At 47.1% G+C, this 24,678-nt stretch overlaps 1 protein-coding gene across 1 annotated transcript; it reads left to right on the forward strand.

The window, feature by feature from the left end:
• The first annotated feature begins 1,700 nt into the window (after positions 1 to 1,700).
• Positions 1,701 to 24,678, forward strand: nomo (nodal modulator). The gene is made up of 47 exons (XM_030094458.1): positions 1,701 to 1,847; positions 3,734 to 3,998; positions 4,125 to 4,273; positions 4,433 to 4,588; positions 4,711 to 4,796; positions 4,875 to 5,020; positions 5,103 to 5,250; positions 5,510 to 5,689; positions 5,786 to 5,931; positions 6,024 to 6,138; positions 6,615 to 6,712; positions 7,462 to 7,645; positions 7,721 to 7,851; positions 7,947 to 8,102; positions 8,178 to 8,256; positions 8,341 to 8,535; positions 9,337 to 9,558; positions 10,250 to 10,339; positions 10,423 to 10,468; positions 10,590 to 10,690; positions 11,058 to 11,164; positions 11,262 to 11,334; positions 12,770 to 12,922; positions 13,051 to 13,188; positions 14,175 to 14,264; positions 14,383 to 14,488; positions 14,574 to 14,724; positions 14,805 to 14,982; positions 15,384 to 15,525; positions 15,640 to 15,771; positions 16,521 to 16,657; positions 16,751 to 16,838; positions 17,037 to 17,100; positions 17,175 to 17,270; positions 17,415 to 17,636; positions 17,706 to 17,788; positions 17,873 to 18,032; positions 19,173 to 19,299; positions 19,829 to 19,942; positions 20,651 to 20,778; positions 20,861 to 21,002; positions 21,121 to 21,204; positions 22,148 to 22,258; positions 22,360 to 22,461; positions 22,546 to 22,665; positions 23,639 to 23,731; positions 23,818 to 24,678. The coding sequence occupies exons 1-47, from the start codon at positions 1,832 to 1,834 to the stop codon at positions 23,947 to 23,949; spliced, it is 5,982 nt and encodes a 1,993-aa protein (XP_029950318.1). The 5' UTR covers positions 1,701 to 1,831; the 3' UTR covers positions 23,950 to 24,678.

The raw sequence follows: 24,678 nt of genomic DNA on the forward strand, positions 1-24,678 counted from the left end.
TCCATGTTTTCCACATTCTCAGAATCAAACCGTCCCTGGTTATTTCATCAACACAAACCTTCTGTCAATCTCCAGGGTCTCGCTGTCATGGTAGGCAGGGTTGAAGACTCCCCCGTTGCTGTAACTTGTCATCGAGATTCTTCTGCTCGGTCCTTCCTCTTGTCCTTGGCGACTGGAGCAATCCTCCAGCTCACTTTGTCACTCTTTAATAAGCTGTGACTTTAGTGTGAGTGCTGTAAGAAATAACTGTCATTCTTTAAGAAATAAATGACTGTAGACTGTTTTGTCTTCATTCTGCTTTAAGATGATCCTAAAAAAGCAGCATCACATGTTCAGGCAAAGAGGTTTCCAGTGGAGAGACAGCTATATTGTTGTGGGGAAGCGTGTGTAACTTAACCTCTTGTTTCCATCCTCATCTCTTCATTACTAATTCATTTGCATGGTTTAGTTTGCACCACCTGTAGTGGTTTAGCTCTGTGGTTGTCACACAAACCCAGTGAAGTAAAGTTAAGAAAAAAACCAATAAATACAAACCAATAGTAGATAAGAAGTACTGGATAAAACATTTTGTTAGAGGATAAAACTGTTCTGTACCTTGTCATTGAAGAAACGGGGGAAAAAAGTCCAGATCATAAAGCTGTTTGAGCCTCAGAGTTCCTGTTGCAATCCATGAGGTTTAGCTGAGAATGAGCCTGAGCTCCACAGTCAGTGAGAGAAAACAGCAGCCTGCCCACCAGGAAGTGTGTGCTGAGCTCCACAAGGTAAAAGTCCATTGCATCTTCACAGGCCAAGCCAATAATATGTGGAGACTTTGCATTATGACATGAATAATTAATCCCTGAGGGGTAATGTTCAATTGAATTCCTTATTAAGATTTAAACTGATTATCCAGGAGTCCATTAAGAGTTTAACGTGTTCACAGGTGAGGGGGCGTAAAATAAATGGATAAATACAACCTACAGTATTCACAAGAAAATAATTCCTTTGTAATTTTGGGTATGACGTTTCATCTCACTCTGCTTTTGCTGTACCAAAGATATGCAGCAAAAGCCTATTTTCATTGAAGTAGAGATTCTCTACTTCAATCAGAGTAAGTGTTTCTTCTCTACTAGAGAAGAAACACTTACTCTGAGTTTTATTTGTGCAGGTTAAAAATATAATTTTCTTTGAATGTTTTTGCAAATCGTTGGTCAGACACTAGGTTTTAAATTTTTTTTTACCGTTAAGTAAAATTTAAATCAAGAGTAACTCACTCTTTCTGCTGTTAAATCACAGAAAACCCCAAACATGACCAATAGTTTAGACAGAAAAGGCTGTTTTGAGATTTTCCTCTTTAATCTCTGTCCTATCTATTGTCAAAATCAGTTGAATGTGACAATTACAAAGCATAGGGTGAAGGTAAAGGTGTGTGAGTTGATCCACATTCAGGAAGTTGCTTCCTCCAGGAAAGCAGTGGTATCTTCCATGAAGCAGGCCGGTGTTTCGAACTAACTGGTCTCCCTGTTGACTGGTGACCGACTTCCTTTAGTGTCCGTCGTTACAGCAGATAACAGGTCTTAAAATAAAACTCACAATAGGTACGACTCTTTAAAGTTCACTGTGAATGCCTTCAAACGACGTTCACCAGGATAGATACAGAGTTCTGTCCAGTTTTTAAAATATGGCGTTATCAGAATGCTACAGGATGTCGATCACCACTAAGTAACAGGGGAACCACTTGACCCGTAACAGCGCCGACTCCTGTAACCCTCCCAAACTCTGACCGATCCGTGCTAAACCTTACTTTTATTCACCGATAAATAACCACTTACTTCACCTGGAAGGACGGACGATGGAGGTCGACTCAGGTAATCTTTTCAGCCGCTTTAAAACTGTAAATTAACTTTCTTCAGCTAACTAGCTAAAAACATTAGCCTCGGACTCGGCTCAAATATCCTCCAAAAAAGACTCTAAAAACTCAGTCTCGAGTAATCGCTTAGTAAGAAACCCCCTCAGAAGGTTCTCTTTAACCTTTCTCTGTTTATATTTTCATTTTTAATCGTCGTCATTCAGCGCTCTTTACTCTTTAAGCTAACCCGAGCTAAGTCCGCAAAACCTTCAAATAAGCAGAAGTAAAAACTTTTAATATCAATTTATTGTTCTCAAAGTACACATTTTCATGAGAGCAAATCGAGTATATCTTAGTTTGTAACATAGGTATTCATTCTGAGCTAAATCAGTGGAAGTCAGGAAAATGATCGGATTTTAACAAAAATGAAATCCCTATTAAAAAAATGTCTCAATCAGTTCATATTGATATCCATAATTATCATAACTCCAGTTCATGTAGATACATTCAGTTCATTGATAATTATCACAATACATTCAATTCTTGTCAATAATTATAATACATCCACACCTATAATTATCACATACATCCAGCTCATTGATAAATGTCACAATACTCTCAGTTCATAACAATCATTTTCTTGTAGTCAAGTCAATGAAGTCAATAACATGACAACCTTACGTCTTGCACATTTCAGTCAATTTAAACTCAAAACCTCACTTTTCTGTATCACAATGCAAACATAGCTTAATTCAAAAGCATTATAATTCAAATTCAAAATTGACTTGAATTGTTTTATTCATAATATTTATATATTGAATATTAAGTATAGTCACCTTTATATTTACAGCATTTGGCTTTTCTAGCTGACATGTTCCTTTTTTCAACTTATAACTGTATTTATTGTTTTAGTTGCTTTACTACATTCTATTTAATGTTTTCAACCTGCCTTTTGCCATTTCCTTGTTAATGACAATAATTTATTATTTTTTATAATTTTTTACAAAGAACATTTCACATGTAAATATAATTTGAAGTGCTTCAAATTTGAAAAAGAGGAAAACCTTTAAAATAACATCAGTTTTTATGTTATGCTAATGTTTCCTGAGTTCCTGTTTTCAGTAGTTGACATGACATTATAATAGAGCCGTCAAACATGTGACTGACGCACAGTTTTGATGTGCAGATTGACCTAAATACACTTATTTTGATTCCCCTTAAGTCAGTTTTTGACTCAGTATTTACATTTTCTCTAGCCATTTTTAAATATACATACTATGCTGTTTAACTAACCCTAAGCCTACTATTCTTTCTAAGGTGTTATTTCATGTTGATTAGCATAATTACTTCTGCTTCCGTGTGTGTATTTGCAAGCTAATCTGTTCCACACAAGCTCAAGGTTGTCATGTCGTAGGGTGGGATGTGATCAGATGGTGACCGACTGCAGACACGGGGAAAACATGCAAATTCCCCGCAGATAGACCAGCTCCAGACTTAAAGTCATTCATTTCTCTAACATTACTTAAATGTATTAAATCAAAATCAATTCCTCCACCTGGAGTGAGTGTTATGGGTGCTTTTAGTCAAGATTCTCACAGTTACTACTAATTATAAAACTGTGATTATGTTAATACGGATGTTAAAACCAGAAAAAGAGAACACTCCTACCATATGTTGTTATTATGATATTCATGTTTGATGAGGGCTGTCAAACATAAGGCCTGTGGCCCGGAAGAGACTCCAATCCACACTTTTATGATCAAAGACTAATGACGACTGGCTTTATGGCTATATGTAAATTCTGAATAAATATATGAAATTAGGCTATATGTGGCGACTGACACTCCTGCATTAGACAGTAACAGCCATAAATAATCAAAACACATTTTCATCAATCTTTTCAAGTGTTCTACACTGATCGCAGCGGACGGATCACCAGCAACCCCCTGCTGGACCAGCTGCCCAGCTACCAGTCCCTCCTGTACCGCAGGAAGTCCTCCGCCGGCGGCGCCAAGCGACGGAGCAGCACGAGGTCCAGGCTGGGCTCCTCCGGCAGCGGGAAATGGACTGTGAACACTTTGAACAGACACAACGAGAAACTCAGGAGTCAGACTGAGGAGCGGCCCATCAGAGAGCTTCCCATGCCCATGGCGGAGAAACGCAGCAATAAGTAAGAACCAAGTCTCCATCTCATGCATATCTGCTCAGATCTGCTCTGTGAATTTTACTGCAGGCTGTGTACGATGAGTTCAAACATTTCAAAAGTGTTTGTTTTACTGTGTTTTTTTTTTTTAAGAGTACAGCGCCTGGAGGAGGCTGGAAAGTTAAGTAGCTTCAGTCAGTGGAAGGAAAACACCGGCAGGTATCTGCGCAGGCTGAGAGATGATGGCGAGGAGTGGCTGAGCTCCCTGAAGCTGTGGAGGGGAGACATCCACCTAATAGAGGGTGAGAGATGGATAATGATGCTGTGACCGTCACAAGACACTTTTCCTCAGCCTCCAAGGCATTACTTGAGGTGTGGCATCCATGTTTATCCAGACGTGAAGTCTGTCGGTTGTAGTTTTTGTTTTGATTGTGCTCTTTGTCTCTGTTGTTCCTCAATAGGGATGTTCGGCACGGGGATCCTGTCCTACTTCTCCTTCCTGCGGTTCCTCGTCATGCTCAACCTGATCATCTTTCTGCTCATGTTCAGCTTCGTCATGCTGCCCATCATCATCGCCCCTCCCGCTTCGGGAAACATCACCTACGAGCACAATGATGGTGAGGAGCTGCTTCACGCTTTAACTCATCGCACGGCGAGGTTTTTGGGCTATTTTGGACTGGACTAACGTTTTCCTGCAGAATGTCTTGACTCTGGCTGATCTGGGTTTCTCTGATTGCAGCCAGTGAATGCAGCAAGTATCCCAGCAGCGCTCGCAGAGGTCTGGTCATCTTTCACGAGCACATCACCGACCTGCTGTCCGGTGGGGTAGGTCCCTCCGCCTCACCCTGACCGCTGTCCTCTGAGGCGGTTTCTGCATTTATCTGTTCTTCTCTTCTTGGACAGGGCTTCCTGGAGCAGACCTACCTGTTCTACGGACATTACAAGGCGGACAAAATCCACTTCCCTAAAGCCACGTACAATCTGGCTCTGGCGTACCTGCTCACCACTGTGGCGTACCTCTTCCTCAGCCTGATCTGGATCGTTAAAAGGTCCTGAAACGGCGGAGCGCTTCTCATATTTAATGCCCTCAGACGGACATGGATTCATGTTTCTTTCTGTTTTGTCTTAAAGGTCTGCGAGAGGATTCAAGCGTAACCTGGTGCAGGATGAGGATCGCTTCCAGAGCTTCTGCAACAAGATCTTCGCCGGCTGGGATTTCTGCATCACCAACGAAAACGCAGCAAGGCTGAAGCGAAGCAGTCTGCTCTATGAGCTCAAGGTTAGTGTTTTTGGTGATCGATGCTCTTGGTCCCTTAGATTGATTGATTGAACAAAGCAGATTGGAAGATATTTTTTAAAACGTGACATACAGATCAGATACCAGCTCATCAAAGATGATTCTCGTTTTTATGGAGTTGTTCAAGATACTTTTTAAAAATTTCCACTCATGTATATCAGCACTCATCACTTTTATCCGATATGTCTGGGAGTAAAAGTGAAAATGCTCCATTTTAAGATGAATGTTTGTTCGCCTTCAGACCGATTTGGAGGAGGAAAGGATCAAGCAGAAAATCGCCGATCGCACTCGCAAAGAGAAGTGTCGGATTTACCTCATCCGCCTCATCCTGAACATCTTCGTCATCGGCGTGCTGGCCGCCTGCTTCTACAGTATTTACATGGCCACCATCTTCTCCCAGCAGGCACAGCTGAATGTCAACGTAAGGAGATGTGGCGCTGTGGATTTCTCCTCTCTGACTCCTTTATAACCCAAGTCTTACCTGCTGGGAACTGTATATTTTTTGCTGTTTTTGCAGGCGAATTTCATCGTGGCTCTCATTTATGAATATTTGCCGTCGATCGTCATCACCTTGGCCAACTTCATCACTCCGCTGCTGTTCTCCGTTATCATCAACTACGAGGACTACTCCCCGGCCTTTGAGATCCGGTTCACTCTCATGAGGCACGTAAAGCAGACTGAAGTGATCCTGCTTGCTTGTCCTGATGTAAACTGTGTTATTGAACTGTCTTCTTTTGTCTCCTCTGCCCTGACAGGTGTGTGTTCATGCGGCTGACCAGTATCGGCGTGTTGCTCTTCTCTCTCTGGTCTCAGATCACCCACTGTGAACAGGAACCCTGTGTGTGTGGCTACAACCATTTACTTTACTCTGTGAGTGACAAATTACCGGTATTATTACATAAGTATGTAAATTCCTGTGCAGATGATTCAAAGTGAGCCCGTTGTTTAGTTCCTGTTTGAATGTGTGTGTCCCTGCAGGGATGTTTTCAATGCAGTTGTCTTCACCTCCACCTCAGATGAAACACTCACACAAATTTTTGTGTTACTTCTGGTTCAGTTTGCCCTCAATTTAGACTCACAGGCTCACAGTTGTCTTGTTTGTTTTTGTCATCACTGATCATCTTGACAGTGGAACTTAGTGACGGTTGTTTTTCATTTAAATGTGATCATGATGAAATTATTTACATAGATACATTGTTGTGTGTACAGAAAGCAAATACGCACACACAGAGGTGATTCTGCTCCCGTATCAGTAATGATGCTGTTGTTTTAAAGACTTGATCCATTGTAAGCATGTTTTTTTTTTTTTGTTTTTCCCCCCTTGCTCCGTGTTGTCGTGGTGGCAGTGCTGGGAAACCCGGGTGGGCCAGGAGATGTACAAGCTCACAGTGTTCGACTTCATCATCATCGTCGCCGTCACCATCTTTGTGGAGTTTCCCCGAAAGTAAGAATTCGCTCCTCCAACAGCATAAAACACTTCAAAGACCTCGAAGAGGAACGGCATGTCATTATATTGGAAACATAATGCTTAAACCTCCACTGAAGTTTAATCTGAAAATACTTCCTTATTTTAACATCTTCTGATTCAGTTGATGTAGTTTTTAAGCTATTACACTCTACAATTCACTCTTTAGATGTATTACACACACATAAAGTGTTTTTTTCAACTGTACCATTTTTAAAAAGCTTAAAAATTCTACTACATCTCGTCAGCTAGACATTTTAATACTGAAATTTTACACAAATGGCTGTTTTGAAACATGAGAAATACATTAATATACGGCTAAAAGGCAAATTTTAAAACAAAATTGCTAAAAGAAATTGTATAAGTACAAAGTTTTTGTTTTATTTAGTTGTTAAAAATCAAATGAAACCATCATTTTGTTTTCAAATGAATTGAAAAAGCTCAGTCTCTTGGAACATAAAGCTGCTGAATCGTTGATGTATCGCTATGAATAATGAAACACAGTATTGTGTAACGGCAGCGACTTTCTCCCAGATCATCCCTCCATCCAGCCTGTAATATGAAAATAGGGACAAGACTTTCAGCTATATAATGTCAACTGTAAGATAATTTAAAGATTTGGACATTTTCTATAAAGACCATCTGTTTTTTAAAATAATAATAAGATGAACCTTTAAACTTGAACCCCGTGAATTCTTGAAAGGCTCAGATTGTGTGTCTGGTCGCAGGCTGATCGTGCGGCACTGCGAGTGCGGCCTGGCCAAGTGGTGGGGCCAGCAGGAGTTCGCCATCCCTCAGAACGTTCTGGAGATCGTCTACGGCCAGACCATCTGCTGGATCGGCACTTTCTACTGCCCGATGCTGCCGGCCATCTGCACCATCAAGTACTTCTTCATCTTCTACATCAAGAAGGTGACTTTTCCAGACGGATTCCAGCGACAGGCGGACGGTTGTTTTTCTCACAGCTGCAGCTTTTTTATTTGTTAGGTGTCGTTAATAAACAACTGCCGCCCGGCCACGCGTCCCTTCCGAGCATCCAGCTCCAACTTCTTCTTCCTGGGCGTGCTGCTGATCGGCCTGGCTCTCGCCTGCCTGCCGGTGACCGTCAGCATTGCACAGTGAGCCACATGACCGCTCTCACATCGGGGAAAACACAGACAAGACCCTCCAGAGCCCGGTAACGTCACTCCCCCTTCTCCTTCGTGTTCGACAGGATCAACTGCTCCCAGGCCTGCGGGCCGTTTGTGGGGTACCACACGTCCTGGGAGGTGCTGCCGGCCGCCGTGTCTCAGCTGCCCGGCGGCATCAGGAGCCTGCTGGAGGCGCTCTCGTCGGAGGCTTTCGCCGTGTCCTTCTTCGTCGTCACATGGTGTGTGCTTTAGTCCGGTACATGCAGATGACATTTCTTTCTCCTGAGCTAACGTTTTGTCACTTCTTCTTACAGTTTAGCCATGTTCTATGTGATCGCGCTGGCTGGAGCACATAAAAAAGTCATCGATCAGCTCAGAGAGCAGCTCGTCCTGGTAGGTTGTCGCCGTTTCTCTGCTTCCAGAATCATTCCATTCCCTCTTGAATTTCCGAACTGGAATGTGTTGTTTGTTGCTCAGGAGGGTCGTGACAAGCGCTTCCTGATCCAGAAGCTGTGCCAGGCTCAGAGTCTGTCCGGGGTCCGGTCTCCGGGGGCTCAGTCCCAGCCACGCAGGACCAGCAGCAGGAGCAGCCCCAGCTACCACACCAGCTTCTCCAACAACTTCAACGAGGGCCTGTTCCTGGCACACTCGCCTCCGGACTCCTCCACACACGTGTGAGGCGTCAGCCTCACATAGCGGCATTCCTTCAGACTTTTTTTTTTTTCAAAACACTACAGCTTGGGTACTTTTTTTTTTTTTTTTTTTGGACCATCAGTTGCCTTTTTAATGTTACTTTAATGGCAATCACAAACCATGAACAAGCAGCAGCACTTAAGTATTTAAAAACCAAAATGATATTGGGTCATTTGTGAATATTTCCAATGAGTTTTCCTTCTAAGAAGGGCTTGAATTGCTTTAAAACACTGGACTTTTGTGCACTTTTCAAATCAATGACACTGTCGTTTGTGTTTACAGTATTGTTTGCCTACTTCATTTTGTCTTTACTTGACTAACATTTATACAGTTGCGACTGTTAAAAGCTAATCTGTAATCTCGTTCTAAGTAACACTATATTGGTAACACTATTGCAGCTTTGGGATTATGGGTGTTTTAAGTCATAAAAAAAAAGTGTTTTACTTTATCATGTCTTTGTATTGTTGACAACTTTTAAAATAAAGTATTTGTGTGAACTGAATTTTGGTCAATTTTAATATGCACACGTGTATTCAGATGGACACTTTCAGAACTTTTTTGCCTTTATGGCACATTTTCAAGAAATTAACTAAAAAAAAATATATTGAAAAAGAAGCAAGCACTATTTAAACGTGTCCGTAACCACTATGAAAATCTCCAAATTCTTCATTAAATTTCCAAAGCAAGATATTTTAATAAATCGGTGCAGAATGTTGATTTTTTTTCTCCGTCTTTGTCAGAGGTAAGCGGGGTGAAAGCTGCCCTCCTCCGGGCCACCAGAGGGCGCTGTGCAGCCTTCTGGGCCTCAACCGGAAGCAGCGTGCGGCTGAGCCCAGTCGGTCCAAAATGCTGAGAATCACCATTCGAGCGGACCCCGGAGCCTTTTGGCTTCTATTCTGTCTCATCTACTCCCAACTCCTGGCTGCGTCCTCCGAGGACATCGTGGTGGCGTGCGGCGGATTCGTGAAATCCGACGTTGAAATTAATTACTCTCTGATCGAGGTGAGAGAGCGACTGCTAGCTAGTTAGCATGTGGCTAACAGTTAGCTCCGCTGTCAGTGAGGGAAAGGTTAGAAGATTAAACCGTCAAAGTTTGAATGAAACTCGTGATATATCGACCTTTATCGGCCTAATTTTGCCCCACCGTTGACAACAATCTTACACGAGTGGCTATAATCTCGTTTAGCGTTAAAATAGTTAGTCCCGTCTGTGAATTTTGTAATGTATAAACCACGCTGCTACATTTATCTTGTGTAAATACTCAAAATTCAGCTTTTTATATTTAAATACTGCAAAAATATGTTCCACGTGGCCTTTAAACGTAATCCCGAAAGCTGTCAGAGTTGTTGAGGAAGACGGTAAGTGGTCTTCGGCAGTCCTAATCCTTCCTCATTCACTGATTGGGATTAGCCATTTGTTCCCTTAATCTAGTGAAATGAACTAATTCAGAGAGACTGTTCTCTTCTGGTGGTAATAAGCCACTCTTAAACTCTGTTTCCACATTCTACTCCAGTATATATCCTGACTTTAATGTGATATAATAACCACATAATTACATGTTATGTTCTAAATAAAGTATTTCTATTCTGTTGAACTCAGTTTGAATCGTCTGTTTAAAGAGCAGTAAAGCATTGTAAATGCAATCAAAACTTTTATTTGCATACGCATTGATTTCTGTCCTCTGTCTGCACAGATCAAACTGTACACCAAACAAGGCTCATTAAAATACCAAACAGACTGTGCTCCGATCAATGGATACTTCATGATCCCTCTTTATGACAAGGTATGAGAATCTTCCACTGAAACACTGCTGATTGTTTTCCTCCGGCATTGCTTCTAATGTTTTCACTCATCTCCTCAATGCAGGGAGACTTTGTTCTGAAGATTGAGCCTCCACTCGGGTGGAGTTTTGGTGAGTTCATTACAACTCAGAATGTATTAATCCAGCCTGATGTAGACGTTACAGTCTGTCTCCTGTCATTTCCTTCTGGGATTAATAAACTATTGCGGTTCTATTCTGTTCCGTTCTTTAGAGCCGACCAGCGTTGACCTCCATGTCGATGGAGTCACTGACATCTGTACCAAAGAGGAGGACATCAACTTTGTTTTTACGGGGTTCTCGGTCTCGGGATCAGTGAGTTCATTGTTAAATTGTTACGAGAGGTCCATATGTGTTTCCCCCTGTCTATTGTAGTATTCTATAGAAATTAATACTCTTGTAAACTGAATTTTGAACTTTGCTACCTGTCCCTAATGATGTCCACGTACTGTCATTGTTAGTTTTTAGCTCCCACTAGTGGATCAACATGCTAACTACATTGGTTTCAGTGTTTCTGTCATGGAAGTGATCATTATTTTCAAACTAAAATACAATAATGATGCATTTTCACGTGAAACATTGTTATGTAAACCATGTCTAAGTGATAAAGTTGTTGGAACTGAATTAATGATGAATGTCTAAATTCAGGGTTTAATCTGCTTCTGTGCTGTGTGACGTTCAGGTTCTGAGTAAGGGCCATCTCCTGGGTCCAGCAGGCGTAGAAATCCACCTGAGCCGGACGGGATCGGAGGAGAAACTCCAGAGCGTCGTCACTCAGCCCGGAGGAAAGTAAGTTCTGCTCATCAGACACAAATGATTCTGCAGTGAAGACACGTCGTAACGTATTTGCTGCTTCATCGTTGTTCTTCCGCCCTTGTTCATACAGATACACCTTCTCCAAAGTGCTGCCTGGGAGCTACGTCATCACAGCTTCCCATCCCTCCTGGACTTTGGAGCAGGTCGGTTTCTGAATCCACAGACGAACTGGTTTAGGGAGCATGTTTTTTGTGACTGCGCAGAAGGCCTTTTCAAAGAAAACTAACATCATCTTCAGCATCTTATCCAGTTTTATCCGTCGTAGGGTCCCAGGGGAGCTGACTATAGGGGAAGGCAGGGTACAGGCTGGAGCGGCCACCAGTCCATCATCCACACACTCAGAAGCACCCAATGACCACAGATAACTGTCTTTGGACTCTTGGAGTAAACAAATCTAATGGATTTCTAAATGGATTTAACTCATTCAGCACTTTTGCAGCGCCTGGCCAGCCCCTAAAGCACTTTACGGTGTTAATCACATTGAGCTATTCTCACCCACGACGACAGCTGCCATACAAGGAGCTCAGTCCAACCATTAGGAGAAGTTTGGGGTTCAGAGTCTTGCTCAACGTCACTTTAACATGTCGTTATTGGGAGATAGGGATTTGAACCTGCAACATTCCGATTGAGTGTCGCTCATTCTACCAACCGGTATGTCTGAACTACAGAAGAGTCAGCATTTCACTCATTTATGCCACAAAGCGGCTCATTTGAAGCATTTACATTGAAAGCGCATCATTTATTTAGCAAGCAGCAGGAGAGAAAATGACGGCGCCTCAGGCTGAAGAGGAAGATGAATCTGTCAAAAGAAAAAAGAAACCGGTGTACTGAGAGAGCTGCACAGAATGTGGAATCACTGAAGCAGTGGATTAAATTAAAGCTGAAGTCATGGTGGACAAACTGCTGAGTGAAAGTTTGAAACTGAAAAAAAAAACCCAACATACTGTAGATTTGTGTTCTCTACATTTCCGTAGCATTCAGTTTTATATGTGAGACAGAAAACACCGGCTCAGCAGGTCACGTGATCATTTCTACTCTAACTTCCCGTCACGACAGAACATAAATCCTCGGAACCCATTTCACCGCTAATTAACACTGAGAAAACAGTGAAGTAAGCCAGGCGTCCCATGTGAGCGCCGGAGGTGGTGATGGAGAGAGAGAGAGAGAGCGAGAGAGGAATCTCTCCAGCAGGTAAAAACTTCCAGCAGAGGTGTGACGGATCAGACGGTGTGTAATTACTGCTGCTCGGCGGCAGCCAGACTCCAACAAAGCATTAACATGCCGAGTGGTGTGTGTGTGTGTGTGTGTGTGTGTGTGGTCGGTCACACCTCCCCGTCCCGGTGATATCGTTAGTACTGTAGAAAATGTGTGATAACCCAAGTCCTTTTTTTAATCCTGCGTCACCCGAGGGCAGAGAACTTCATTATTCATCGACCTGCTCAGCTGATAAGGTTCCCTGTCAGGTTAGCGGGGTTGTAACTAATGATCTCCAGCGGTAATCACAGCGCTCCTGACAGGGCCATTATTCCGCCCCCGGGCTCTAAACTCGCGCGGCGACCTTTTGCCGTCTCTCCGCAGAGCGCCACCTCCGTGCACGTCTCCACCGCCAACGCCCCGGCCGCCGACCAGCTGGTGGTTGGAGGTTACGACGTCTCGGGGGAGGTCCGCAGTGATGGAGAGCCCATGAAGGAGGTCACCTTCCTACTGTACTCGCCCGGCGTCAGGAGAGAGGTGAGCACACTTCCAGGAGCGGCGCGGAGCCGGATCCGGTTCTCAGTTCGAGCGGTTACGGGTCGGCAAGTCGCCGCGGTTCGACGTTTCTCTGGTCCTGATTGTTGATTCATGGCGGCGGTTTCCAGGACATCAGCGGCTGCAACATGTCGCCGGTGGAAGGAGCGGATTCTGGGGACAGCTCCCTGATCTATCTGTGCAGCGCCCTGTCCAGAGAGGACGGCAGCTTCATCTTCCCCTCGCTGGCCAGCGGCGAGTACACCGTGGTGAGTTCCAGTAGCAAAAGAAAGTTTCACTCCCATCTCTCAGACTTTCATGAAAACACTCTCGTAACTAGACTTTGTTTGTAAAGAATACAGCGTTTTAACCACAAATACATCATAAAGCCTGGGCAGTATCACCTGAAGCTCTTGTCCTCTGTCTGCCTGGGACTCACTTCAGCACAGTCTTTACTGGCCGTGTTCCAAACTTCCATCAACGCTGCAGAACCGCTGGACTTTGCTGAGCTTTAGATCCTCTGAGCCTTTGCCACCAGACGAGGCTGCAGTGTTTTCCACAAACTTCCCCTCATGACATTTTTTTTAAAAGTTTTCCTTCTTTTCATCCATCCAACGTCTATGCTTCCAGTTCATGGTCACTTGGTGATAATGAGGCTAAACAGACAGATAAACAATAACATTTTGACCTACTTATAATTAAAAGACAACAAATTAAACTCAAAGACAAGTTTTGTGACTGGAGTATCCAATGTGAAACCAGTCACGCTCAGGGAGAATCTCCAAGCCTGAAGTCAAACTGGAGATGCCCTCTGCGTGAACCTCTGTGTGATCTTCACCGTGCTGGCGTGTATTCTTGATTACTAATGATATATTTATTAAAAAGTCAATTCAGAAAGTGACTTTGACTAAAGGCAGTCACCAGAAACAGACCCGCAGCGTCAGAAGTCTTCAGTTCACAGATTTAGTTTGATGTAATTTAATTAACGAGGCTGGGTTCATCTGACGTTCCTTAAACTATACAACTCAAAGTAGTTTTGTTGAAAATCGTGACATTGTCATCTTGTTCCGTAGCTTTTTTCTTTTAAATTCAAATATTTCAGACTGAAGCAGCGTTTAGTCGCCCGCGGCTTCCCCGCAGTCAAAAGCAGCGCTCGGATGTTATTTTCTCTGTCTGCTCGCTAAACGCCGCCTCTTTCATGTAAGTGGAGTTATTTTTGTGCCTAATGCCGCCCGTGTGAACTCCTTCCCTTCAGGTGCCTTTCTACAGAGGGGAGAGGATCACTTTTGATGTCGCTCCTTCCAGAATGAATTTCAAGGTGGAACACAACAGCCTCATCCTGGAGGTAAAGCCTCATTTGTGTCGCTCCTCTTGTAAGAAATGGCGTCAGCTTGCAAACACGGAGACGTTTCCTGCGCGGTATTTAAATTTGACTTGAATTTTTTTTTTGTTTCCTCCCGCAGCCTATCTTCCGTGTGATGGGCTTTTCTGTGACGGGCCGAGTTCTGAACAGCGCCGGCGGCGAGGGCGTGCCCGACGCCACCGTCTCCCTCAACAACCAGATCAAAGGTGCGGAGGACCCCGGTCCGAGTCAGGGCACGAGCGCCGTTTTGCCTCTAACGTGTCGTCGAATTTGGGGATTTCCTCTCGGCAGTTGTCAGCAGAGAGGACGGGTCGTTCCGGCTGGAGAACATGACGGCCGGTACCTACACCATCCGCGTCAACAAGGAGCTCATGCTGTTTGAGCCCATCACGGTGAAGATCGCGCCCAACACGCCGCAGCTGCCGGACATCGTCACCGCAGGGTAGCCGCGGCGCTCAGAGGCACGGACCGGCGGCGAGCCGCGCTTCACTCCGTCACTAACTGAACCCTCCTGTGGCGCAGGTTCAGCGTGTGCGGCCAGATCTCCGTCAGCCGCCTGCCCGAAGGCATGAAGCAGCAAGGTCGCTACAAGGTCACCCTGACGCCCCAGGACCAGGAGAGGGCCTCCGGTCGGACCGTGGAGTCGGACCCCCAGGGGGCTTTCTGCTTCCAGGCCAAACCCGGAGACTACAGCGTCCAGGTAGGACTTCTGAGCTGAGCTGCTCGACCTCTGAAGTCATGAAGGGGTCGATATGTAAGCTTATTTATAAACTACAATGTTTCTGGGAAGCATTTCTCCTTTAAATGTCACTACGTTAAAAAGTTGTGTGTATTCTTGGGATGAACAGCAGAGTTCAGTATGTCTATCTTTACTTTTTAAAGAAAAGAATCCAGTATTAATGTCCATACAGACAAATTCAGTTTAATTTTTTAGCTGAACCTGAATTTTCTACTTTCAGCCTCCAGTTATCTGAAGAAGCTCATCTTTAGTTTCATGTGTCTCTGAGTTACCGGAGCGTTGCGCGCCGTCGGTCCAGGATGTGGTTGAGTGCTCCTTCAGTGGTTTGAGGCGAAACGCTGCTCCTTCTTTCATGCGTGCAGGTTTCTCTCCCCGAGGCCGAGGTCAAAGCCGGCCTGGCTCTGCAGCCTCCGGCGCTGGAGGTCTCCCTGGTGGACCGGCCCCTCACAGACCTGCTCTTCACCCAGTTCATGGCTTCGGTTTCCGGAAAGGTCTATTGTCTCGGTAAAAACTCCACGATTTTTTTAAAATATTTTTTTTTTATAAGAGCTTTGCTGCTCAGACTGAGCGGATCTCTCCCCCCTGAACTAACTTAAAGTTCGTCTGCTTGGCCTCCAGCCTCCTGCGACGACCTCTCCGTGACCCTGCAGCCGGTCAGCCGGCAGGGAGAGAGGAAGACGGTGGCTCTGTCGGGCAGCAGCGACGTCCTCAGCTTCTCCTTCGACGACGTTCTGCCAGGAAAATATAAAGGTTGGTGAATATAGAAGGACTGCTGTTGATCCCAGATCATAACGGGTGGAAGTGGTTCTACAAACAAACAATTGGAGCATTCGGGAATACATATGGACAGACGACTGATTGATGCAATGCCTGTAAAAGGAGATCAGCAGAAACACTGCCCCCCCCCCCCCCGTTTATCATCAGTAATTGTGCAAATCAAACATTTTCAAAGCTCATAAGTGCAACATCAGCACGCAAGTTTTCATAGCAACTCTTTCTAATTGATTTCCTGTGTTCCGTGCACGTGTCCGTTCAGAAAGCACGTTCGTAGCCCTGTAATTATTGCAGAGGAATCTGTTTGTAATCAGCGGCTTTCGATCATAGCTTCTGTACGGTCTCCCCGCTTTGAGGAGGCGCCGTCGTTCAGATGGCTCCTGTAGCTTCCGGTGCTGCATCCATCTCACTCCCCGCTCAATACAAACAATCTGCTGGTCTTGCCTCCGAGCCGTGTGCTCGCGCAGCGTCTTCCAGGCTTATTTACCCCGCTTTACAGTGACGCCGTGCCAAAACGGCGCGGGAAGTTTACTTTCTTAAGCGTTTTGTTTGAAGATGAGATAATGAGGCGACGCCTCTGCGGAGGTACCGGAGCCTATCTGATCGCGGCGCCTTGAGATGCTTCCTCTTTATCTAGTGTGACAGGTTTTTTTTGTATCTTTTCGAGTCTCCGTTTTTGCCGTGGATTTAAAGTCTGAGCTGACTGCCTGCTTCTTGCTCGGCAGTGGGCATCTCTCACGAGGAGTGGTGCTGGAAGCACAAGTCCATGGAGGTGGAGGTGCTGGACTCGGACGTCTCGGGCGTGGAGTTCAGGCAGATCGGCTACATCCTGCGCTGCTCGCTGTCTCACGCCATCACCCTGGTGAGGAACGGGAACTTTCCTGGCGTTAAGCATACGAAGTAGCAGATTTTTTTATTTTTTTTTTTGCTAATCAATCTTGGATCACTGGCGCAGGAATTCTTCCAAGATGGCAGCAAACCCGAGAACGTCGGCGTGTACAACCTCTCCAAGGGAGTCAACCGCTTCTGCCTCTCCAAGCCTGGTGAGCGCCGTCCTCCCGACCCCTCGTTTTGCTAAACATAGTCCCGATTAACATATTGAGGAAATATCAGCGCGGACCAACTGTTCCCCCGAGCGTACTTTACAGCGCGGCGCTCTGAGCCAAAAGGTCCGCGTCACACTCCTCTAAATATAACACCGGAACAAAGTAATTAATCAAGTGAAAAAATGGCTTGTCCAGGTATTTACAAAGTCACCCCTCGCTCCTGCCACCAGTTCGAGCAAGACTTCTACACCTACGACACGTAAGTAACGGAATCCTGCACGAGCGCTCGCCGGAACTGCTCCTTAATGACAGTTACCGCCTCCTCTGCCGCAGATCTGCCCCCAGCATCCTGACCCTCACCGCGGTCCGGCACCACATGACGGGACTCATCACCACCGACAAGATCCTGGACGTCACCGTCACCATCAAGTAACAAATCAGATTTTTAACCCAGCTGAATTTGCATTTTTGGCAATACTCGGCTTGCAACGGCGACACATTTACACGGTTGAATGATTTCTCATGCTGTCGCGTGTAAATGCGTCGCCGGTGACGCTGACTGCCTCCCGTCAGGTCGTCCATCGAGAGCGAGCCGGCGCTGGTGCTGGGGCCGCTCCGCAGCCTGGAGGAGCAGCGGCAGGAGCAGCAGCTGCAGGAGATCCAGGCGCGGCGCCTGGAGCGGGAGCGCCGCGCGGCGGAGGAGGAAGGCGCCGCCAAAGAAGACAGCCCGCCCATCCAGGAGAAGGCCGACGAGCTGACCGGGCCCTTCCACTACGAGTTCTCCTACTGGGCGCGGTGCGTTCACTCGCTTTCCTCTTCTACGAGGCTGCGAAAATCACTGACTTCGCTCTGTTTGACCTACAGGGCTGGCGAGAAGATCACAGTGACGCCGTCCTCCAAGGAGCTGCTGTTCTACCCTCCTGAAGTGGAGGCCACCATCACCGGAGGTACGAGCCGCCATTTTTTTTTTTTTTCCATTTATATCTTCCTGTCGAGATGAATCGGTGCGACACGTGACGTGAATCCGACAGAGTCGTGTCCGGGTCGACTGGTGGACATTGCGGGACGGGCGGGGCTCTTCCTGGAGGGCCAGGTGTCTCCGGAGCTGCAGGGCGTGGAGATCTCCATCAGCGAGAGAGGAGCCGCCGCGCCGCTCATCACTGTGGCCACCAACGAGATGGGAGCCTACAGGTAGAGGAACCGGCAGAAACGCCTCAGTTCTGAGGCTTTCCGGGTCTTAAGATGTCTGTTTGAATCAGTGGTGGTTTGGCGGCCCGGATTGGAGCTTCTTCCGTGCCAGTTTTGGCCCACAGGCCTTATGTTTGGCCCCCCTGGTTTAGCACTGGGAAATCCACAAATACATTGAAGCTCTGGCTTTAAAATAATTAGCTTTTCGTGACCAGAGAGACTTCCAGGAAGTGATCTTCCTGGCAGTCATGGTTAGTTAGCCGCCGCCGCCGGCATCAATCCGGACTGAAATAACTGCTGGACCAATCGCCAGGCAGTAAAAATTTATGGTCCCCAAAGGATGAACCTTAATGACTGAGTTTGTTGCCTCGGCTTTTCATCGGTTTCTGCTTTTTTATCCGTTTGAGCGTCTCTCCTTCTGACTCGATCAACTCAACTTATTAACATGTGGGTTAAAAGGTTAGCATGCTAATCCGCCCCGTCCGCTGAGCAGCGGGCGAGCGCCGTCATCGACGTTCTCCCCAGCAGGCGCTTTGATGTGTCGCAGTCGGGAAAGCTCGGGATGGATCAATCATCTGTATTGTTGAAAGGTTCACATTTAATCCTCTAAAACATTTAGTTTTAAAATAGCAGCACTTTTACCAAATAATAAGTTTGACCAAAGAATAAGAAACTTAAACAGTATCAGGATCATTAGCCAGGGTTGATCGTGATCATCATTGATTCACCTGAGTGTGGAGCAAATGTTAGTGATGAAGCTGACTTCCTGTGGGAGGGTCTTCCTCCTCTGGCTGCAGCTGCTGAACCGACATGTTTCCTCTGCAGATCGGTTCGCAGCTGTCGGGGAGTAAAACTCGGGGCTCGGCCTGCGACTTGCAGCACTTAATTGCTATTTACTGCGGCTCAAATTATACATTTATTGGAGTTTTTTACGGCCGCTGTGTACACTCCTGCAGACGCACACGGCCTCTCCCCCGCACACGGGCAGTAATCGTTAAACGAGCGAGGCTACTCCTAAAACACTGTTTTCCTCGAGCTGTAAACACGTCCATGTGCAACATCGAGAGCGGATTTATAGAAGGCATCAGTATGCGCGTCACAGATGCGATCTGTCCTCACTCGTCCCTGCTTGCCTCCCGTCAGCGTGGGGCCGCTGCACAGCGACCGGCAGTACGACATCAGCGCCAGCAAGGAGGGCTTCGTCCTCAGCCCGGTGGAGGGAACCCGGGGAGACTTCAAGGCCTTCGCTCTGGCCGGCGTCACCTTCAAGGTAACACGGGACCCGCCCCGCTGCCTCGAACACTGCGGCACCGCGCCGCAGCGGCTTCAACGGCTCTGCTGTTTTTAGGGTTTTACAGCAGATCGCCCTTCAAGAGACGCACGGTAATGAAGCTGGAAGTTGAGCTCTACGCCGATGTTTACTTCTCCTGCTAAACAGGACGGACGTGAAATGATCAGAAGCACTTTGTTAGTTGCTCCTGTTTGTTGTAGAGAAATGTGATTAAAAGAAAAGATCAGTCATGGATAGTTGAATCAGGTTTTTTTTTTTTGTGAAAGAGTCTGTAATTAGCTGCAGCACGAGCGATCAGTGTTGGTTTCTCTCTCCGACTGTGTGATACGCTGCTTTAAAGAGTGGCGGGCAGCTAGTTTTCCTCCTTTCAGAGACCAGAGACACCGATTCTCCTGTCCGTCTCATTACAACACTTTCCATATGATTTGAGTCACAAACGGCTCTCTCTTCCGTCATCGTATCTATTAACATCTCCTCCCTTCTGCTTTCTTAAAATCTGTGCATGCAGATCAAATCGGAGGACGGCCTGCCTCTGTCGGGCGTCCTGCTGTCTCTGAGCGGGGGACAGTTCCGTTCCAACCTCCTGACGCAGGACTCCGGACTCCTCACCTTCAGCAACCTGGTGAGACGCCCGAGCTGTGAATCACTGCAAACCCGCTGCGCTCCCACCGAGCGCGAGTCACAGTCCCACAGTATTCCTCTTCCTTTCTCCTTTTCACACTGAATTTATTTTAAAAATGTGAATGTATTAATAGTCTGGCTGTTTTTTTAATCATGACTTCCTCGGTAGTTGATTTGTTTGTGTTGTGTGATATAATATAACGTGATATATTTATGAGAAGTTAAAGAATTCCGACGCAGAACGAAGTTTCCTGCCTAAATCTGCTGAGGTGAGGCGAAGCTAAGCTCCAGAGAGCGAAGTTTATAAGGTTTATAAGCAGGCGGGTTTTATCTGCACAGATGGAATCAGCTGGAGATTGATAGAAACCAAAGCGACTGCCGGCAGACGTCCTGAATCGATAACTGCTGCCTCTGAAGTCGTGTATATGGCGACCTGAACACGGCTCCTTGGGGAGGGAGGGGGGGGCGTCCCAGCATCTTTCACCTGAAGAGCTTAAATTCTGCAATAAGATCTGAATTTAACATTCAGTTTTCTGTTGCAGTTCTTAGAAATTTTAACTGTCCCCCCCCCCCTGCTGCTGGCTGCGTCCTCCAGAAACCCTCCGACCCCCCCGGGGAGATCCGCCCTGCACCGAGGAACTTCGAACAGGCCTTGAGTGTGGATGTGCTGCAGCGGCATTTGATGTAATCGCTGCGTTTCCGTCCTCAGAGTCCGGGTCAGTACTACTTCAAGCCCATGATGAAGGAGTTCCGCTTCGAGCCGGCCTCCCAGATGATCACGGTGGAGGAGGGTCAGAACCTCAGCATCGACATCACCGGCATTAAGACGGCGTACAGGTAAGTGGCCGCGCGCCGCCCCGTGCAGTCTGCGGCGTTCCGCAGCGTGTGTTTACCTCCTCGTCCTCCTCCTCCTCCTCAGCTGCTACGGGGCGGTCCAGTCTCTGAGCGGCGACGCGGAGCGGGACGTGGCCGTGGAGGCGGTGGGTCAGGGAGACTGCAGCCTCTACAGCGAGGACACCGTCACCGACGAGGAGGGCCGCTTCCGGCTGAGGGGGCTGCTGGTAGGAAGCCGCCGCCTCAAGCAGAAAAAAAAAAAAAGAAAAAAAAAAGAACAGCAGTGCAATCCCTGTATTTTTTTTTTTTAATAAATGAACCAAACCATGTGATGCTCTCCTGCAGCCGGGCTGCAAGTATCTGATTCAGCTGCGAGCAGAAGGGAACGACCACATCGAGCGGGCGCTGCCGCAGCACAGAGCTGTCGAGGTACGGCGCTCCACACTCTTTCAGTCATAGTGTTTGTTTGCACTTTTTTTATTCTATGAATAAAATCTTCAAAGATATTGTTGGGCCACACTTTGTCCACATTTTCCTCTTCTTGTGGAGAAGGCTGTAGTAGCTTTTCCATTTACAGCTGGAGATACTTCAAACCAATAAGTTAAATTTAATTTTTCACCTTTGGGTTTTTGTGCCGATTGTTCACTGATCTCTTGATCTGCACCTCATAACAAAAAAAAAAAAGGAATGAGTCTGAACTCGGGCAGAGATATCAGGTTGAATTTATGAACTCATCCTTCATGTGTCTGAGCCTGGATTCACATATCTGCTCATCTCACAACACTTTGAAAAGGCTGCTCTCATTCATGCTGCTCCCACAGCTCGGGGTCGGAGTTCAGTGTCGCCTCTGACAATGACTTGAAGCGGCGTGTTAAAAGTTCAGCGCTCTGCATCTGGAGCCTCTGAATGAAGCTTTGTTGTGAAGGTCAACAGCGTCTGAACACTTCTCCAGCGTCACACTTTGTCAGTGAAACTAAAGAGGAGAGAACGTAAAACTTCAGTAATTGAATTGTTGAAGTGACTGTGGGAACCCGGTGATTACCGTTTATCAGCCGCCTCATCACACGGGCCCTTTAGTTTCTACACAGCGAACAAAAGCAGCGATAATCCCGTCGCCACACTTTAAACCTCTCACTTCATAATTTCAGCTCGTATGAAAAGAGCAGTTTTCTTCTAATCTCTGGCGCTGCTGAAAACGCCTTAAACCCACTTAATTCTCTGTTATTATCACACCGTGTGACTCCAACAAAAGCTTCTCTCTGCGTTTTCTGTAGGAGAACAAGGCTCCGTCTGTGCATTAATGTGTGTGTGTGTGTGTGTGTGTGTGTGTGTGTGTGTGTGTGTGTGTGTGTGTGTGTGTGTTGCCTCTCAGGTCGGCAGCAGCGACATTGAAGGGGTCAACATCATCGCCTTCAGGCAGATCAATCAGTTCGACCTCAGTGGAAACATCATCACGTCCCCCGAGCATCTCCCCACGCTGTCGGTACGAGGCCCCCCCCCCCCCCCCCCCCCGCAGTGCCGCTATGACTGAGGAAAAACGCACCGCAGATCCTCACCCTCTCTCTCCCCTCTCGGTTGATCCAGGTGAAGCTCTACCGGAGCGACAACCTGGACAATCCCATCAACAGCGTCTCGCTGGGACAGTCGCTGTTCTTCCACTTCCCTCCTCTGGACAGAGACGGAGAGGTAACGCCGCCTTGCGAGTCTGCAGAACCTCAACGGCCTCTCCAGACTCTGCATCTGAACCGCGTGTCGCTGCGTCTCCTCCAGAGCTACGTGCTGATGCTGTACTCCACGCTGTCGCGCTCGCAGTACGACTTCACCCTGCCCCAGGTCACCTTCACCTCCAGCGGATACCACAAGCACGTCACGCTGCCCTTCAACCCCGCCGTAAGACCCGCACCTTCCCCCCGTGTGTGTGTGTGTGTGTGTGTGATTTGTTTGTGTCGCCTCCTGAAGGCACGGGTTGAGCATGCACATCCAGCCTCCGTGCTGATCGGGTTTTTGTGACACGCAGTCATAAGTCACTCCGATCACGTCAACACGAGGTCTCCAAACCGGCCCCAGAGGAGTTTTTCCAACTTCTGGCCCACGTGTCCACTGACCAAGTGATTTGGTGGTTAAAGGTCGCTGTCAGTGTGATTTCGTCCAGCCGTCTCAATCCGATATCTGCAGGGCCCTCAGCGGCGTGGGAGGACGAGAGCGCCAACAACAACGCCGACTTCAGCCAGGCCTGTAATGCAGCGAGTTAAAAGTTTCATTAGCCTCCATTAAACTTCCCTGATTTACTTATTTGTTGAATCCTGACTTCCCCTAAATGCGGGGAAACGGCGTCACCGCGGCCCCGCCAGATGTTTCCTGCTGCTGCCCTTTAAAATATTGCTAACTCAATCTGTGAGAGAGAAGAAAACATCCAGACAAGCACACAGCTCCATTTACCGCTTTTAATGGAAAAAGTCCATTTCGCCTCTTCTGCCGCGGTTTCTGGAATAACACAACAACAAGCAGCCGTTCTGACGGGCGGATAACCATCTCCTGTTTCGTCAGAGCCCGACTGAGGCCGGCCGATAACCTTATTGACGCCTGCTGGGGAACATTTACCGTCGCTAAATACAGCAGAACAGGAGAATAAGAAATCTGACTGGACCAAGCACTGACAAGGGATTCTTAGAATTTTCTCTCGAGCGTCCAGAAAAAGGTTTTTTTTTGTGTGTGTGTGTTTGTGTTGTTTAAATGGAAAACTTTCTGGAGCTCATCAGACAACGGCTGGAAATGGAAAACCCATAAACTCAGCCACATCAGATCTGAAGGTTAATTTCGTGTTGACTCAGATTGCACGTCTCTGCTTGTTTCCGCTGCGCAGCGTAAAGTGCCTGACCAGGACGTGGCTCAGGGCTCCTACATCGCCCTGCCGCTCACACTGCTCCTCCTGCTGGCTGCGTACAACCACGAGAAGGTACCCATCTGTTCTGAAGTCGTGGCGTCGTTCCTCTGCTCCGTCTCCCGTTAACTCCTCCCCCCCCCCTCCGACCCGTTCTCCAGGTGATCCCCCTCCTGCTACAGCTGGCCAACCGCATCCAGGGCGTGAGGAGCATGGCGCAGGCCGGCAGCGACGCCGCCGCTCTGGACGACGCCAAGCGTCAGCCCAAGAGACAGAAGGCCCGGCGCACATGAGCCGCCGCGCTCGACACATCTCCCCGTGCGACTCTGACATGACGCCCCACACAGAACCACTTCACACGCCGCCGCCGCCGCCACCGCCGCAGCAGCCAATCAGCTGCCCAGGACTCCCTTTCTTTCCCTGAAGTCTTCGTCTAGGAAAATTGTAGATACTCGTAATAGGACACCGTGCATTTTTATACCTTCGTAATTTGTTGAGGCCAGATGGACTGTTTTTGGCGAAAGTCTTAACGCTGCGCGCGACTCGCCGTGCCTGCCTGTCCGCGCACGGCGAACATGTTGGAACCAAACCAACCTGCATCGATGCCATTTGAGGGAAGCGCTGACGAGCCGAGAGCGGCCGCGAGGTCGCCGTCAGCCGCGTCCCGTCACTTCATCCCCGCACGGTTACCGAAATGCACTCCACCCCGCACAGCGCTTCAGGAGACGTGAGATGGACGTCACGCCAGGGTCTCCGTCAGCTCAGGACAGTGGTGGCGAGTGGGATGCTGGGAATCTGGGCCTAAACTCTGCGGGAGGGTTTTTTTTGTTGTTTTCTGTGAGGTTTCTTTGGAGTTACAGGGCTAATGAATAGATGATTAATTTATTAACAAATGTGGAATCAAATGTGAATGAAGACCTAGTTAATAAGCTAGGAAAACCTCAGTGTGTGGTCGATTTTCTTTTTCTTTTTTTGTATTGTCAGATTGTGCGACAAGTTGTTTTAAAAATAAAAAGATTTCC

The sequence above is a fragment of the Salarias fasciatus genome, chromosome 6, assembly GCF_902148845.1.
Source record: "Salarias fasciatus chromosome 6, fSalaFa1.1, whole genome shotgun sequence".
NCBI lineage: Eukaryota > Metazoa > Chordata > Actinopteri > Blenniiformes > Blenniidae > Salarias > Salarias fasciatus.

Coding starts and splice junctions, on each gene's coding strand:
- nomo (XM_030094458.1), top strand. Junction 7,852..7,946: donor GTGACCGTCAGCATTGCACA/GTGAGCCACATG, acceptor CGTGTTCGACAG/GATCAACTGCTCCCAGGCCT. Junction 17,271..17,414: donor GACGTCACCGTCACCATCAA/GTAACAAATCAG, acceptor GCCTCCCGTCAG/GTCGTCCATCGAGAGCGAGC.